We start from the raw sequence: 14754 nt of genomic DNA, 5'->3' as shown, positions 1-14754 counted from the left end.
CCTCTGTTGAAGGGCATCTGGGTTCTTTCCAGCTTCTGGCTATTATAAATAAGGCTGCAATGAACATAGTGGAGCACGTGTCTTTTTTATATGTTGGGGCATCTTTTGGGTATATGCCCAAGAGAGGTATAGCTGGATCCTCAGGCAGTTCAATGTCCAATTTTCTGAGGATCCTCCAGACTGATTTCCAGAATGGTTGTACCAGTATGCAATCCCACCAACAATGGAGGAGTGTTCCTCTTTCTCCACATCCTCGCCAGCATCTGTTGTCCCCTGAGTTTTTGATCTTAGCCATTCTCACTGGTGTGAGGTGAAATCTCAGGGTTGTTTTGATTTGCATTTCCCTTATGACTAAAGATGTTGAACATTTCTTTAGGTGTTTCTCAGCCATTCGGCATTCCTCAGCTGTGAATTCTTTGTTTAGCTCTGAACCCCATTTTTAAATAGGGTTATTTGTTTCCCTGCGGTCTAACTTCTTGAGTTCTTTGTATATTTTGGATATAAGGCCTCTATCTGTTGTAGGATTGGTAAAGATCTTTTCCCAATCTGTTGGTTGCCGTTTTGTCCTAACCACCGTGTCCTTTGCCTTACAGAAGCTTTGCAGTTTTATGAGATCCCATTTGTCGATTCTTGATCTTAGAGCCTAAGCCATTGGTGTTTTGTTTAGGAAATTTTTTCCAGTGCCCATGTGTTCCAGATGCTTCCCTAGTTTTTTTTCTATTAGTTTGAGTGTGTCTGGTTTGATGTGGAGGTCCTTGATCCACTTGGACTTAAGCTTTGTACAGGGTGATAAGCATGGATCGATCTGCATTCTTCTACATGTTGCCCTCCAGTTGAACCAGCACCATTTGCTGAAAATGCTATCTTTTTTCCATTGGATGGTTTTGGCTCCTTTGTCAAAAATCAAGTGACCATAGGTGTGTGGGTTCATTTCTGGGTCTTCAATTCTATTCCATTGTTCTATCTGTCTGTCTCTGTACCAATACCATGCAGTTTTTATCACTATTGCTCTGTAATACTGAGAAGCCTATTTTATATCTTTAAAATAAGATAGGAGCTTAACGGGAGGCAGGGAGACTGGGTGACGGTTGGGGAGGAAAAGAGAGAGTACAGGAATGAGTGGGTGGTCAAAACATATTATAAACATGTACAAAGTGTAAAAGAATAAATTAATAAACTATCAAATTTTTGTAAATTAAAAAGATTATTTCTATAAATCAGTTAATAAAATTTATTATTATTATTATTACTATTATTATTGTTGTTGTTGTTGTTGTTACACACTGATTGAAAATACATCTACAAAGCATGGGGGGTAAGATTTGAAGACAGATTCATATTCTCCCTCTCCCTCTCCCTCTCCCTCTCTCTGCCCCCTCTCATTTTCTAGGATATCCTTCTGACTCATGAAGGCTGTTCTGTCCCTTCAACAGACTTCACAGGTAGGTTCTTATTTTATTTTTAACATTGGGCTCACTTGCCTCGTGCTTCCCAGATGCAGCTCAGGTTACCTGCTGTTTTCTCACAGGTTTGAAAAGCATGTCCCCATCTCCATACCTCAACGAAACTATCAAGAGAAGAACCACTCTCTGAAGGCAAATTCGTCCTGTAGCCATTGATGCTAAACTCTGGATGCGAATCTCTGTACGTGTTATTTGAATCTCTTCTAGAATTGTGTTTTCCAAGGACCATTGAATTAGGGATATCTGTGAGTGGACAAATGCTACCAACAGACCAACGGGTCCCCTTTACTAGATTTTATTTATTTATTTATTTATTTATTTATTTATTTATTTATTTATTTATCAGTAATTGGACACAAGAGAGTTGAAGAGCAGTGGTGCTGTGGCTCCATAGAACTCTTGTTTCTCAACAGATTCTTATCTTGTTATTCAATCATTAAAATGAAATCTGGAAATAAGAACAAACCTTAAAAAAAATATAGAACCTGGATTCCCTTTTTGTCTCTTGGTAGCTAAAGCAGGGCAAAGAAAGAAGATCCTGGTATGGGGCCACTTTCACTTTTCTGTCTCTCTTGAAGCAGGGCCAGAGCATGTATGAGGCGGTCCCTACTGGGCCTCCATCCCTGGAGGGAGTGGAACCAAAGCACGCCATCCTCGCAGTGACACCCGCACCAAGTCCTCAGAGGGACCTTCCCACCTCCACAAGACCGCGGTTCTCTGTTGTGACCCGCAGAGGACCTGTCTGTGGCCTTTAAGACAATAACATTTTTCTAGTTCATAATAAGGACTTCTGACTGCTAAGCATGGGGGAAAATATTTACCCAGTTAATCAGAGTAGAGCCTGAGGAAGTTTACTTGTTTTATGCTCACGTTTATGTGTAGATAGGGAAATGATGAAAAACAGTCTTTCCTTTATTAAATTGGTCCTGCAAACATCTCACTTTAACACTAAGACTATAAAAAGTTGGGCTTCAGTTCCAATGTATTCTTTCAAAGAAAAAAATATTCATCCTCAATTCTGATGGAAAGCGATGCTAAACTGCTTGGTTGCTAGAGGAGAAGTCCTCCCCTGGCTTCCATTCTAAACCCTGTATATCTGAAAGAATTTTCAGCTTACAAAAGCCTAGCAGATGGGAGGAGGTCCCATGTGCCGTCCACCCAACTTCTCCTAGTCCTGCCACAGCAGGCATAAACCAAGTTTTAGGATATCCATCAAATTTTCTTTTTATCAGAAGCTCGGAAAGATGTCTGCATTCTAAGAGTGGTCCAAAAAAATCAATTATTTTCTTGTGTTTAGAACTTTCAGCTGGACAAATAAATAAGAGCCCAGCGATCTTAACAACTTGGGTGTGAAATACCACCGGAGTATTCTGGTTTGTTAAATGGTGAGAACTGGTAGTGTCTGTGGTTATTTTACAAGGGATTCGGAGTGTCCAATAGGACCACATGCTTCCAAACTGTAGATTTCCGTCATTTAAAACTACATCTGACACAGAATGGAACCAAAGAGAACCTCAGTAAGAGTCTGAGTCGAGTCCCAGGTCATCAAGGCTGTAGTGGCCACTAATAGTTGCTGCCACAGACTCTCCCTTCTTGCTGTGCTCTGAGTATGAGGCAGGGATGGGCTCTCTGTGCATGCGCATGCGCATAATAGACCTGTAATCCCCATCCCTGTCTGTTTCCTTTTCGTCTCTCACAGAGGTATGAGCCACACAAGGAATGGTGAAGATCAGTCAGAACTCGGTTGGGTCCCACCTTCGATGCTCTGAAGTTTCCATGACTTTTCACTATGTTTGGAAAGATTCAAGACATGAAACTTATCATAGGTTTCGAATGTCTTCCAATGGCCCGTTGCTGTGAGGGTCACCAGTCTGTAGTGCTATTAGGAAATGACGAAGCTTTTGGAGGCAGAACTTGATGCGAAGAGTTTAGGTCACTCAAACATACTTTTGAAGAAGATATAGAACCCAGCCCTGTCTCACTCTTTGCTTCCTGGCCACCATTAAGTAAGCGGAAGTCTTTCTTACACCTCCCTACACAATGCATTGTGTTGTTCTAGACCAGTGATTCTCAGCCTGTGGGTCATGACTCCTTTGGGGTAAATGACCCTTTAATAGGGGTCACCTAAGACCATTGAAACACAGATATTTACAACAGTAGCAAAATTCATGACAGTAGCAAAATTACAATTATGAAGTAGCATGAAAATTATTTTATGGCTGGGGGGTCACCATACCTTGTGGAACTGTATTAGACAGTCACAGCATTAGGAAGGTTGAGAACCACTGCCCTAATGTCGAGGCTAGGACGAGGCCAAGTGACCACTGACAGAAGAATCCTGTGAAAATGCTCGTCAAAACAAACCCTCTCTCCCTTTAAGTTGACTGTTTCAGGCTCTTTGTTACAACAATGGGAAGCTGATGGTACAAATCTTAATTATTTTTTATATCTTTCTCTGCTACCTCATTACATTAAACATTGCAGGCACTAAACAAGTGTAACAATTTATAATTATAATGGCATTTATCTCTCACTACTTGTGGGTAACCTATCTACTTAGACTTTTAAGATTCATCAGGAATAATGACATTCCAAGTAGATATCTTCAAGTCAGGACTTCTCAAAATGTAGCTCAGGAGGCTTCCTGGCTTCAGGAGGCCAAGGAAGCCAGAAGAGGACTCCATGGAGCTGGAGTTATAGGTGGTGTTTAGCCACCTCATGTAGGTATTCGGACAAGACTCCCATTTCTCTCCGAGAGCAGCAGTAAGTACTTTTCAGCCACCGAGTCTTCTTTCTAGCTAGCTTCTCCATATAGATTTTGAGTTGAGTATGTTCTAGCCATGGAATAATAAGGCTCTTTCTGATCCACTCAACTTCATGGACAAAACTAAGCTTCGAATGCTATTTGGGGATACATTTCAGAAAGGACTGGAATAGTGCAACATGAGGAGACATATGAGACACTACCAGACAGGGCTCACACACATGACTTTGTCACGGAAATCTCTTCACATCCTTCAGTCACTAAATTTTTAAACCAACTTTTCACTTGACATTTACTTGGAACACAAAGTGATAGAAAACGATATTTCAAGCAAAACCTTTGGGCAAATATCTATTTTTTATAGGAAATAAAAGTTATATAAGCTGGGAAACACAAATTGGTTTTGTTTTGGTGTTATTTTTTTTTTCAAATAGGTTGCCCCCAGATAGCCCCTTTCCAGTTTACTACTACAGACCCGTTCCTGTTTCACACACCTCCTTCGATAAGCTTTCTGACAGCACTCGTCACAGTGGGGCCAAAGCAAAGCTATAATCTCTAACAAGCAACAGGCATGCAGGTGCAAGGCAACGCTGATCGAGGCTGGATTTATGTTCTTTGGAACCCAGATGAGCAGTTGGGAATGTTGACATTCTGTTGGTGAAACATGAGAAACCTAGCCAGAAGCTCTCCCTGGATAGAAGGCATCAGCTTTAGAACAATGCTCCCAGCAGACAAGAATCCTGAACACAGCCAGGATTTATGGAGAAGCCGCCATGGACACTGTGTGCTTTTTCCATCTGAAGCACTCTGGGCTCTCAGTGGTTCCTCCACCCTCCCCTTTTCTAACACATGAAGAAATAGACTTCAAAGACCAAGTAAGTCATTCAAACTGTGTAGCTAGTAAGTAGGGCCTTCAGGATTAATACCCAGGGCCAGCCAATGGGTAGGCAAACCTCTGAGTGCCGATCTATGTAATTTGTGCAGACAGAAGGGAAGAATCACAAACGGATAGTAGAAGATGAGATAAAAACCCAGGACCACCTCTTCCTGCTGTAAACCCTGGTATCATCTCATTATCTGCAAATTAAGGGGTTGAACTAATTTCTTACAATTACCATTCTAGATATAAAGTATGATTACAATTCCAATAGACTCAAAGCTAATAAACACTCTCTCTCTCTCTCTCTCTCTCTCTCTCTCTCTCTCTCTCTCTCTCTCTCTCCGCTTCCCCCTCCCCGCTTTTGGCTATCTCAGTGTAGACCTAGTGGTTCTGGAACTGTATACACCAGGCTGGCCTCAAACTTAGAGATTTGCCTGCCTCTGCCTTCTTGGGATAAAAGGTATGATCTCCGTTTTAAATTAAAATTTACGTTTTGCTACTGATAGATTGTATTGCTTCTGCCTCAAAGATAAATCATACATGAAATGGACTGTTAGCTACCCTTGCAAATTCTTACATTGTTTCTAGTTGCACAACTAGAACCCTGTGAGTCACATTGAAGACCTTGTCTGTCTGATGTATTCCCCACCCCACCCCCACAACTGTTCTCATGAGTGTTACCCTAACCTACACTTCTGTAATTTGTGAGGTTGATAACTTATTCTGCCAGTAGAAAAACTGAGGCAGAAGGATACATATTTTCTAAGGTAAGCTCTGAAGCAGCAAGTGGAGAACTTGGGCTCTAAACTCAGAAAGTTTCCCTAAGACTCTGGAGCCTGTTCAGTTTCTACGACAATCTGGGGCTTGTGTTATCAGCCAGAACAGTCTGTTCCTCCAAGAGTCATGCCTGCCATAGACTATCAGTCATGAAGGCAATATACTAATTCAAACCCCAAAACTATACACTTGCTATCTAAGGAAAATATAGGTAAAATTATTGGACCTCCTGTTTATCATAGAATTCAAAAGGCTTCCCATGATTTCTTTCCACCCAAATACATACATTTTCAATTTACAATTTAAATTTAGGTTCAAAAAAGGCAGCATAGTTTTTTTCTATCACTTAGCACTTGGAGCATCGATCTACCATCTATGTTGAGTATATTATTTTATTAAAGTTTCCTAGGCTGTAAATGTGTATTTGAATCTATGAGTCATATTTATACACAGAAAATTAAGTTCAAGTTTTTACTTTGGTCTCCAACTAAAGCCTATCAATTTCTGTTCATAATCATTTTCCATTTTAAATAATTATTGAAAACATAAGCATGACACAAAATCATTTACTGGTTTTCAAATCCATTTCCTTCAGCAGTTCAGATTGAAAGGGACTAACTGTCCTCTGACTTTCCTGGTTGTTGGTTCAGTACTGTAATTGTTGATGTGCCTTCTTTTCCTTGGAGTCTTTAGTGACATGTCTGCAAGGAAAGGACCATTGAGATGTGCTTCCCTAAGGCCTTACAGACTTTCAACAACCACAGCATAATGTCCAAGTCAGGAGGTCAGACTTTTCTGGAGCATGCACCCATCAAATCATGCAGATTTAGTTCTGCCAAAGATAGCCCCTAGGGGTATCAGAGGCTTATGGGTTTCTCTTTTGTTTGATTTTAAAATGCATGTTCTACTCATGACAGCAAACCAAACCTGTTAGTGGCATCAAACAAGTGGAGCTGATGCCTGGAACAGGACCACCGCACGTCTATTAAAACTGCAATCACCGAGACACAGCACACATGGGGTTAAATACCTCTCTCTGTGGCATTTGTCATATTAAGAGCTGTAGCGTAAACAAAGGAAAAAGCAAATCAAATGTGGTATAAACATTACACAATCGCTTCCACTCTTGTAGAGGCAACAAGAAAATCTGATCGCCAACAGAGCGGGCAGGCAGAAGTCTAACATTGTAGAAACAGCGCTATTTATTGTATGTATGTTTATTGATACCAACTTCAGAAACATGAAGATCAAGAGATTGGTGGGCTGGTAGAGAAGTCAATAGATGACATAGACAGGCAGACAGATGATAGATAGATAGATAGATAGATAGATAGATAGATAGATAGATAGATAGATAGATGGAGAGGAGAGAGAGAGAGAGAGAGAGAGAGAGAGAGGAGAGACAGAGAGGATTAATAGAATAGGTAGATAGACAGGTAGACAGACAGACAGACACATCGTTGCTTAATTTAGGATGATCTCTACTTTGTTGTTTGCAAAAGATCTTGAGGAGACAAGTTTCTAAATAGAAACTTGGCCAGCTCTAAGAGCATGCAAGTCCAGCCTTTTAGACTGCAGGAAAACTATCAGCAGCCCTCTGGTGCCCTGACTAGCAACAGAGGTTCATGTCCCAGAGCCACTTAAAATTTCCACCCTGCTTGCTTTCCCTCCTCGCTGCCAACATTCGTGTTCATGTTGAGATAAGATGCTGCTTTTCAAAGCCTCATGGAAACGGGAGATGCATAAACATTCGAGAAGCATACAGCAGTGTCTACCTAGAAGGACTCTCCTGCTGCTTCCTGCCCTGCTCTGGCCCTCAGCGGGCCCCTTTTGTATCTCTATCAGGACACTTTACACCATGAGGTCCCTGGGAGCTCCAGCTTCCTTTCTGTCCAACCTTTATTTCTCTGTGATTTATGAAGCCAGAAGCAAGCCAGGTCGTAACAGATAATGCAACCACCAGGGGCCTTGGCGCATTCTAACATCCATCTAGTTTAATTTGCGTCTTGACAACTCCTCTACTTATGTTGGTTTTCCTCATCTAATAGGACTCATGTGAATTCGATGTTTACATGAGGCAGTAAGATCTATATTCCTATATTCAGGGCCAATAAATAAATCCTGCTACCCATGGTTAAGTCAAAAACTTGAGGAAAGAAAAAGCAAAAACAAACAAACTGAAACAAAAAGTGTGCATTGGGTCTTTTCCAATAATGAAAAATCTTATATCAAAGACCCATATGAACACACACACACACACACACACACACACACACACACACACACACACACGCACACACACATGCACACACACACGCACACACACATGCACACACACACATGCACACACATACACACGCATGCACACACACACAGAGACAGAAAAATACATAATCATACCAAAAACCATTTCAGTTCTGTAAGATTAATTACTATTATATATATATATATATATATATATATATATATATATATATATATATGTGTGTCTAAAAGAAGGCCACTGTTTAGGAGCAAAGGGGCTAGAGAGATGGCTCAGGGGAGACCACTTGGGGCTCCTGCAAGGGACCTGGGTTCAGTTTCTAGCACCCAGGACAGGTATGTCTCAACTGTTTATAATTCCAACTCTGGGATCTGACACCCTCTGCTTAAATCCATTCTTACCTGCATTGTACACTCGTATAATTAAGCACATAGTTATACTCATAAAATAAAAAAACAAATGTTTAAAAAATATAATAGGAGTGCCTTGGTGTAGTATTCGCTTAGTAGTTAAGCAGTCTTAAATGGTCCTGGCTGCTGTGTTCTGTGTCCTGTGTTTGGATTCTGTGAGGCATGTTCAGGCAAGCTCCGAAGTTGCGACATGGATGCATTGACCTATGATGATGTACATGTGAACTTCACCCGAGAAGAATGGTCTTTGCTGGATCCTTCACAGAAGAGTCTCTACAAAGATGTGATGCAGGAGACCTACAGGAACCTCAGTGCTATAGGTTACAATTGGGAAGACCATACTATTGAAGAACATTGTCAAAGTTTCCGAAGACATGGAAGATAATTTTCATGTGCAAGTTGGTATGAACATGCCTCTGAAGAAATGTTAGTACGTCCTAGAACTTTTAAAGAAAAGCAACAGTGGTAAAAAAAAAAAAAAAAAAAAAAAAAAAAAAAAAAAGGTGAGAGAGAGACCCAACCGCCTGGTCAGGTGGGCACTCCTGAGGCTGCAGAGCAGAAGAGACCACCAACACTGCTCACCCCTGCCCACATCCCTGGCCCAAGAGGAAACTGTATAAGGCCTCTGGGCTCCCGTGGGGGAGGGCCCAGGAGCAGCAGGACCCCTGCCTGAGACACCACCAGAACCTAAAGGAAACAGACCGGATAAACAGTTCTCTGCACCCAAATCCCGTGGGAGGGAGAGCTGAACCTTCAGAGAGGCAGACAAGCCTGGGAAACCAGAAGAGACTGCTCTCTGCACACACATCTCGGACGCCAGAGGAAAAAGCCAAAGACCATCTGGAACCCTGGTGCACTGAAGCTCCCGGAAACGGCGGCAAAAGTCTTCCTGGTTGCTGCCGCTACAGAGAGCCCATGAGCAGCACCCCACGAGTGAACTTGAGCCTCGGGACCACAGGTAAGACCAACTTTTCTGCTGCAAGAAAGCTGCCTGGTGAACTCAAGACACAGGCCCACAGGAACAGCTGAAGACCTGTAGAGAGGAAAAACTACACGCCCGAAAGCAGAACACTCTGTCCCCATAACTGACTGAAAGAGAGGAAAACAGGTCTACAGCACTCCTGACACACAGGCTTATAGGACAGTCTAGCCACTGTCAGAAATAGCAGAACAAAGTAACACTAGAGATAATCTGATGGCGAGAGGCAAGTGCAGGAACCCAAGCAACAGAAACCAAGACTACATGGCACCATCGGAGCCCAATTCTCCCATCAAAACAAACATGGAATATTCAAACATACCAGAAAAGCAAGATCTAGTTTCAAAATCATTTTTGATCATGATGCTGGAGGACTTCAAGAAAGACGTGAAGAACTCCCTTAGAGAACAAGTAGAAGCCTACAGAGAGGAATCGCAAAAATGCCTGAAAGAATCGCAAAAATCCCTGAAAGAATTCCAGGAAAACATAAATAAACAAGTAGAAGCCCATAGAGAGGAGACACAAAAATCCCTGAAAGAATTCCAGGAAAACATAAATAAACAAGTAGAAGCCCATAGAGAGGAGACACAAAAATCCCTGAAAGAATTCCAGGAAAACACAATCAAACAGTTGAAGGAATTAAAAATGGAAATAGAAGCAATCAAGAAAGAACACATGGAAACAACCCTGGATATAGAAAACCAAAAGAAGAGACAAGGAGCTGTAGATACAAGCTTCACCAACAGAATACAAGAGATGGAAGAGAGAATCTCAGGAGCAGAAGATTCCATAGACATCATTGACTCAACTGTCAAAGATAATGTAAAGCGGAAAAAGCTACTGGTCCAAAACATACAGGAAATCCAGGACTCAATGAGAAGATCAAACCTAAGGATTATAGGTATAGAAGAGAGTGAAGACTCCCAGCTCAAAGGACCAGTAAATATCTTCAACAAAATCATAGAAGAAAACTTCCCTAACCTAAAAAAAGAGATACCCATAGACATACAAGAAGCCTACAGAACTCCAAATAGATTGGACCAGAAAAGAAACACCTCCCGTCACATAATTGTCAAAACACAAAACGCACAAAATAAAGAAAGAATATTAAAAGCAGTAAGGGGAAAAGGTCAAGTAACATATAAAGGGAGACCTATCAGAATCACACCAGACTTCTCGCCAGAAACTATGAAGGCCAGAAGATCCTGGACTGATGTCATACAGACCCTAAGAGAACACAAATGCCAGCCCAGGTTACTGTATCCAGCAAAACTCTCAATTAACATTGATGGAGAAACCAAGATATTCCATGACAAAACCAAATTTACACAATATCTTTCTACAAATCCAGCACTACAAAGGATAATAAATGGTAAAGCCCAACATAAGGAGGCAAGCTATACCCTAGAAGAAGCAAGAAACTAATCGTCTTGGCAACAAAACAAAGAGAATGAAAGCACACAAACATAACCTCACATCCAAATATGAATATAACGGGAAGCAATAATCACTATTCCTTAATATCTCTCAATATCAATGGCCTCAACTCCCCAATAAAAAGACATAGATTAACAAACTGGATACGCAACGAGGACCCTGCATTCTGCTGCCTACAGGAAACACACCTCAGAAACAAAGACAGACACTACCTCAGAGTGAAAGGCTGGAAAACAACTTTCCAAGCAAATGGTCAGAAGAAGCAAGCTGGAGTAGCCATTCTAATATCAAATAAAATCAATTTTCAACTAAAACTCATCAAAAAAGATAAGGAAGGACACTTCATATTCATCAAAGGAAAAATCCACCAAGATGAACTCTCAATCCTAAATATCTATGCCCCAAATACAAGGGCACCTACATACGTAAAAGAAACCTTACTAAAGCTCAAAACACACATTGCACCTCACACAATAATAGTGGGAGATTTCAACACACCACTCTCATCAATGGACAGATCATGGAAACAGAAATTAAACAGTGATGTCGACAGACTAAGAGAAGTCATGAGCCAAATGGACTTAACGGATATTTATAGAACATTCTATCCTAAAGCAAAAGGATATACCTTCTTCTCAGCTCCTCATGGTACTTTCTCCAAAACTGACCATATACTTGGTCAAAAAACGGGCCTCAACAGGTACAGAAAGATAGAAATAATCCCATGCGTGCTATCGGACCACCACGGCCTAAAACTGGTCTTCAATAACAATAAGGGAAGAATGCCCACATATACGTGGAAATTGAACAATGCTCTACTCAATGATCACCTGGTCAAGGAAGAAATAAAGAAAGAAATTAAAAACTTTTTAGAATTTAATAAAAATGAAGATACAACATACCCAACCTTATGGGACACAATGAAAGCTGTGCTAAGAGGAAAACTCATAGCGCTGAGTGCCTGCAGAAAGAAACAGGAAAGAGCATATGTCAGCAGCTTGACAGCACACCTAAAAGCTCTAGAACAAAAAGAAGCAAATACACCCAGGAGGAGTAGAAGGCAGGAAATAATCAAACTCAGAGCTGAAATCAACCAAGTAGAAACAAAAAGGACCATAGAAAGAATCAACAGAACCAAAAGTTGGTTCTTTGAGAAAATCAACAAGATAGATAAACCCTTAGCCAGACTAACGAGAGGACACAGAGAGTGCGTCCAAATTAACAAAATCAGAAATGAAAAGGGAGACATAACAACAGATTCAGAGGAAATTCAAAAAATCATCAGATCTTACTATAAAAACCTATATTCAACAAAACTTGAAAATCTTCAGGAAATGGACAATTTCCTAGACAGATACCAGGTATCGAAGTTAAATCAGGAACAGATAAACCAGTTAAACAACCCCATAACTCCTAAGGAAATAGAAGCAGTCATTAAAGGTCTCCCAACCAAAAAGAGCCCAGGTCCAGACGGGTTTAGTGCAGAATTCTATCAAACCTTCATAGAAGACCTCATACCAATATTATCCAAACTATTCCACAAAATTGAAACAGATGGAGCACTACCGAATTCCTTCTACGAAGCCACAATTACTCTTATACCTAAACCACACAAAGACACAACAAAGAAAGAGAACTTCAGACCAATTTCCCTTATGAATATCGACGCAAAAATACTCAATAAAATTCTGGCAAACCGAATCCAAGAGCACATCAAAACAATCATCCACCATGATCAAGTAGGCTTCATCCCAGGCATGCAGGGATGGTTTAATATAAGGAAAACCATCAACGTGATCCATTATATAAACAAACTGAAAGAACAGAACCACATGATCATTTCATTAGATGCTGAGAAAGCATTTGACAAAATTCAACACCCCTTCATGATAAAAGTCCTGGAAAGAATAGGAATTCAAGGCCCATACCTAAACATAGTAAAAGCCATATACAGCAAACCAGTTGCTAACATTAAACTAAATGGAGAGAAACTTGAAGCAATCCCACTAAAATCAGGGACTGGACAAGGCTGCCCACTCTCTCCCTACTTATTCAATATAGTTCTTGAAGTTCTAGCCAGAGCAATCAGACAACAAAAGGAGATCAAGGGGATACAGATCGGAAAAGAAGAAGTCAAAATATCACTATTTGCAGATGACATGATAGTATATTTAAGTGAACCCAAAAGTTCCAACAGAGAACTACTAAAGCTGATAAACAACTTCAGCAAAGTGGCTGGGTATAAAATTAACTCAAATAAATCAGTTGCCTTCCTCTATACAAAAGAGAAACAAGCGGAGAAAGAAATTAGGGAAACGACACCCTTCATAATAGACCCAAATAATATAAAGTACCTCGGTGTGACTTTAACCAAGCAAGTAAAAGATCTGTACAATAAGAACTTCAAGACACTGAGGAAAGAAATTGAAGAAGACCTCAGAAGATGGAAAGATCTCCCATGCTCATGGATTGGCAGGATTAATTTAGTAAAAATGGCCATTTTACCAAAAGCAATCTACAGATTCAATGCAATCCCCATCAAAATACCAATCCAATTCTTCAAAGAGTTAGACAGAACAATTTGCAAATTCATCTGGAATAACAAAAAACCCAGGATAGCTAAAGCTATCCTCAACAATAAAAGGACTTCAGGGGGAATCACTATCCCTGAACTCAAGCAGTATTACAGAGCAATAGTGATAAAAACTGCATGGTATTGGTACAGAGACAGACAGATAGACCAATGGAATAGAATTGAAGACCCAGAAATGAACCCACACACCTATGGTCACTTGATTTTTGACAAAGGAGCCAAAACCATCCAATGGAAAAAAGATAGCATTTTCAGCAAATGGTGCTGGTTCAACTGGAGGGCAACATGTAGAAGAATGCAGATCGATCCATGCTTATCACCCTGTACAAAGCTTAAGTCCAAGTGGATCAAGGACCTCCACATCAAACCAGACACACTCAAACTAATAGAAGAAATACTAGGGAAGCATCTGGAACACATGGGCACTGGAAAAAATTTCCTGAACAAAACACCAATGGCTTACGCTCTAAGATCAAGAATCGACAAATGGGATCTCATAAAACTGCAAAGCTTCTGTAAGGCAAAGGACACTGTGGTTAGGACAAAACGGCAACCAACAGATTGGGAAAAGATCTTTACCAATCCTACAACAGACAGAGGCCTTATATCCAAAATATACAAAGAACTCAAGAAGTTAGAACGCAGGGAGACAAATAACCCTATTTAAAAATGGGGTTCAGAGCTAAACAAAGAATTCACAGCTGAGGAATGCCGAATGGCTGAGAAACACCTAAAGAAATGTTCAACATCTTTAGTCATAAGGGAAATGCAAATCAAAACAACCCTGAGAGTTCACCTCACACCAGTGAGAATGGCTAAGATCAAAAACTCAGGGGACAGCAGATGCTGGCGAGGATGTGGAGAAAGAGGAACACTCCTCCATTGTTGGTGGGTTTGCAGACTGGTAAAACCATTCTGGAAATCAGTCTGGAGGTTCCTCAGAAAATTGGACATTGAACTGCCTGAGGATCCAGCTATACCTCTCTTGGGCATATACCCAAAAGATGCCTCAACATATAAAAGAGACACGTGCTCCACTATGTTCATCGCAGCCTTATTTATAATAGCCAGAAGCTGGAAAGAACCCAGATGCCCTTCAACAGAGGAATGGATACAGAAAATGTGGTACATCTACACAATGGAATATTACTCAGCTATCAAAAACAACGAGTTTATGAAATTCGTAGG

At 40.7% G+C, this 14754-nt stretch overlaps 2 protein-coding genes across 3 annotated transcripts in view; one reads left to right on the top strand and one right to left on the bottom strand.

Moving 5' to 3' along the window:
* Positions 1-14754, bottom strand: part of Musk (muscle associated receptor tyrosine kinase) — a 114094-nt gene that overhangs the window by 72383 nt on the left and 26957 nt on the right. The gene's annotated exons all lie outside the window — the stretch shown is intronic.
* 4930522L14Rikl (RIKEN cDNA 4930522L14 gene like) lies at positions 8619-8993 on the top strand. The gene has a single exon (XM_006238204.5). It carries the CDS (start codon positions 8748-8750, stop codon positions 8940-8942), a length of 195 nt encoding a protein of 64 aa, XP_006238266.1. The 5' UTR covers positions 8619-8747; the 3' UTR covers positions 8943-8993.

Source organism: Rattus norvegicus, chromosome 5 (assembly GCF_036323735.1).
Source record: "Rattus norvegicus strain BN/NHsdMcwi chromosome 5, GRCr8, whole genome shotgun sequence".
Taxonomy (NCBI): domain Eukaryota; kingdom Metazoa; phylum Chordata; class Mammalia; order Rodentia; family Muridae; genus Rattus; species Rattus norvegicus.
This window is presented reverse-complemented; position numbering and strand designations above follow the sequence as displayed.

Bases quoted from the DNA above. Each gene is read 5' to 3' on its own strand.
- 4930522L14Rikl (XM_006238204.5), top strand. From the start codon at position 8,748: ATGGATGCATTGACCTATGATGATGTACATGTGAACTTCACCCGAGAA.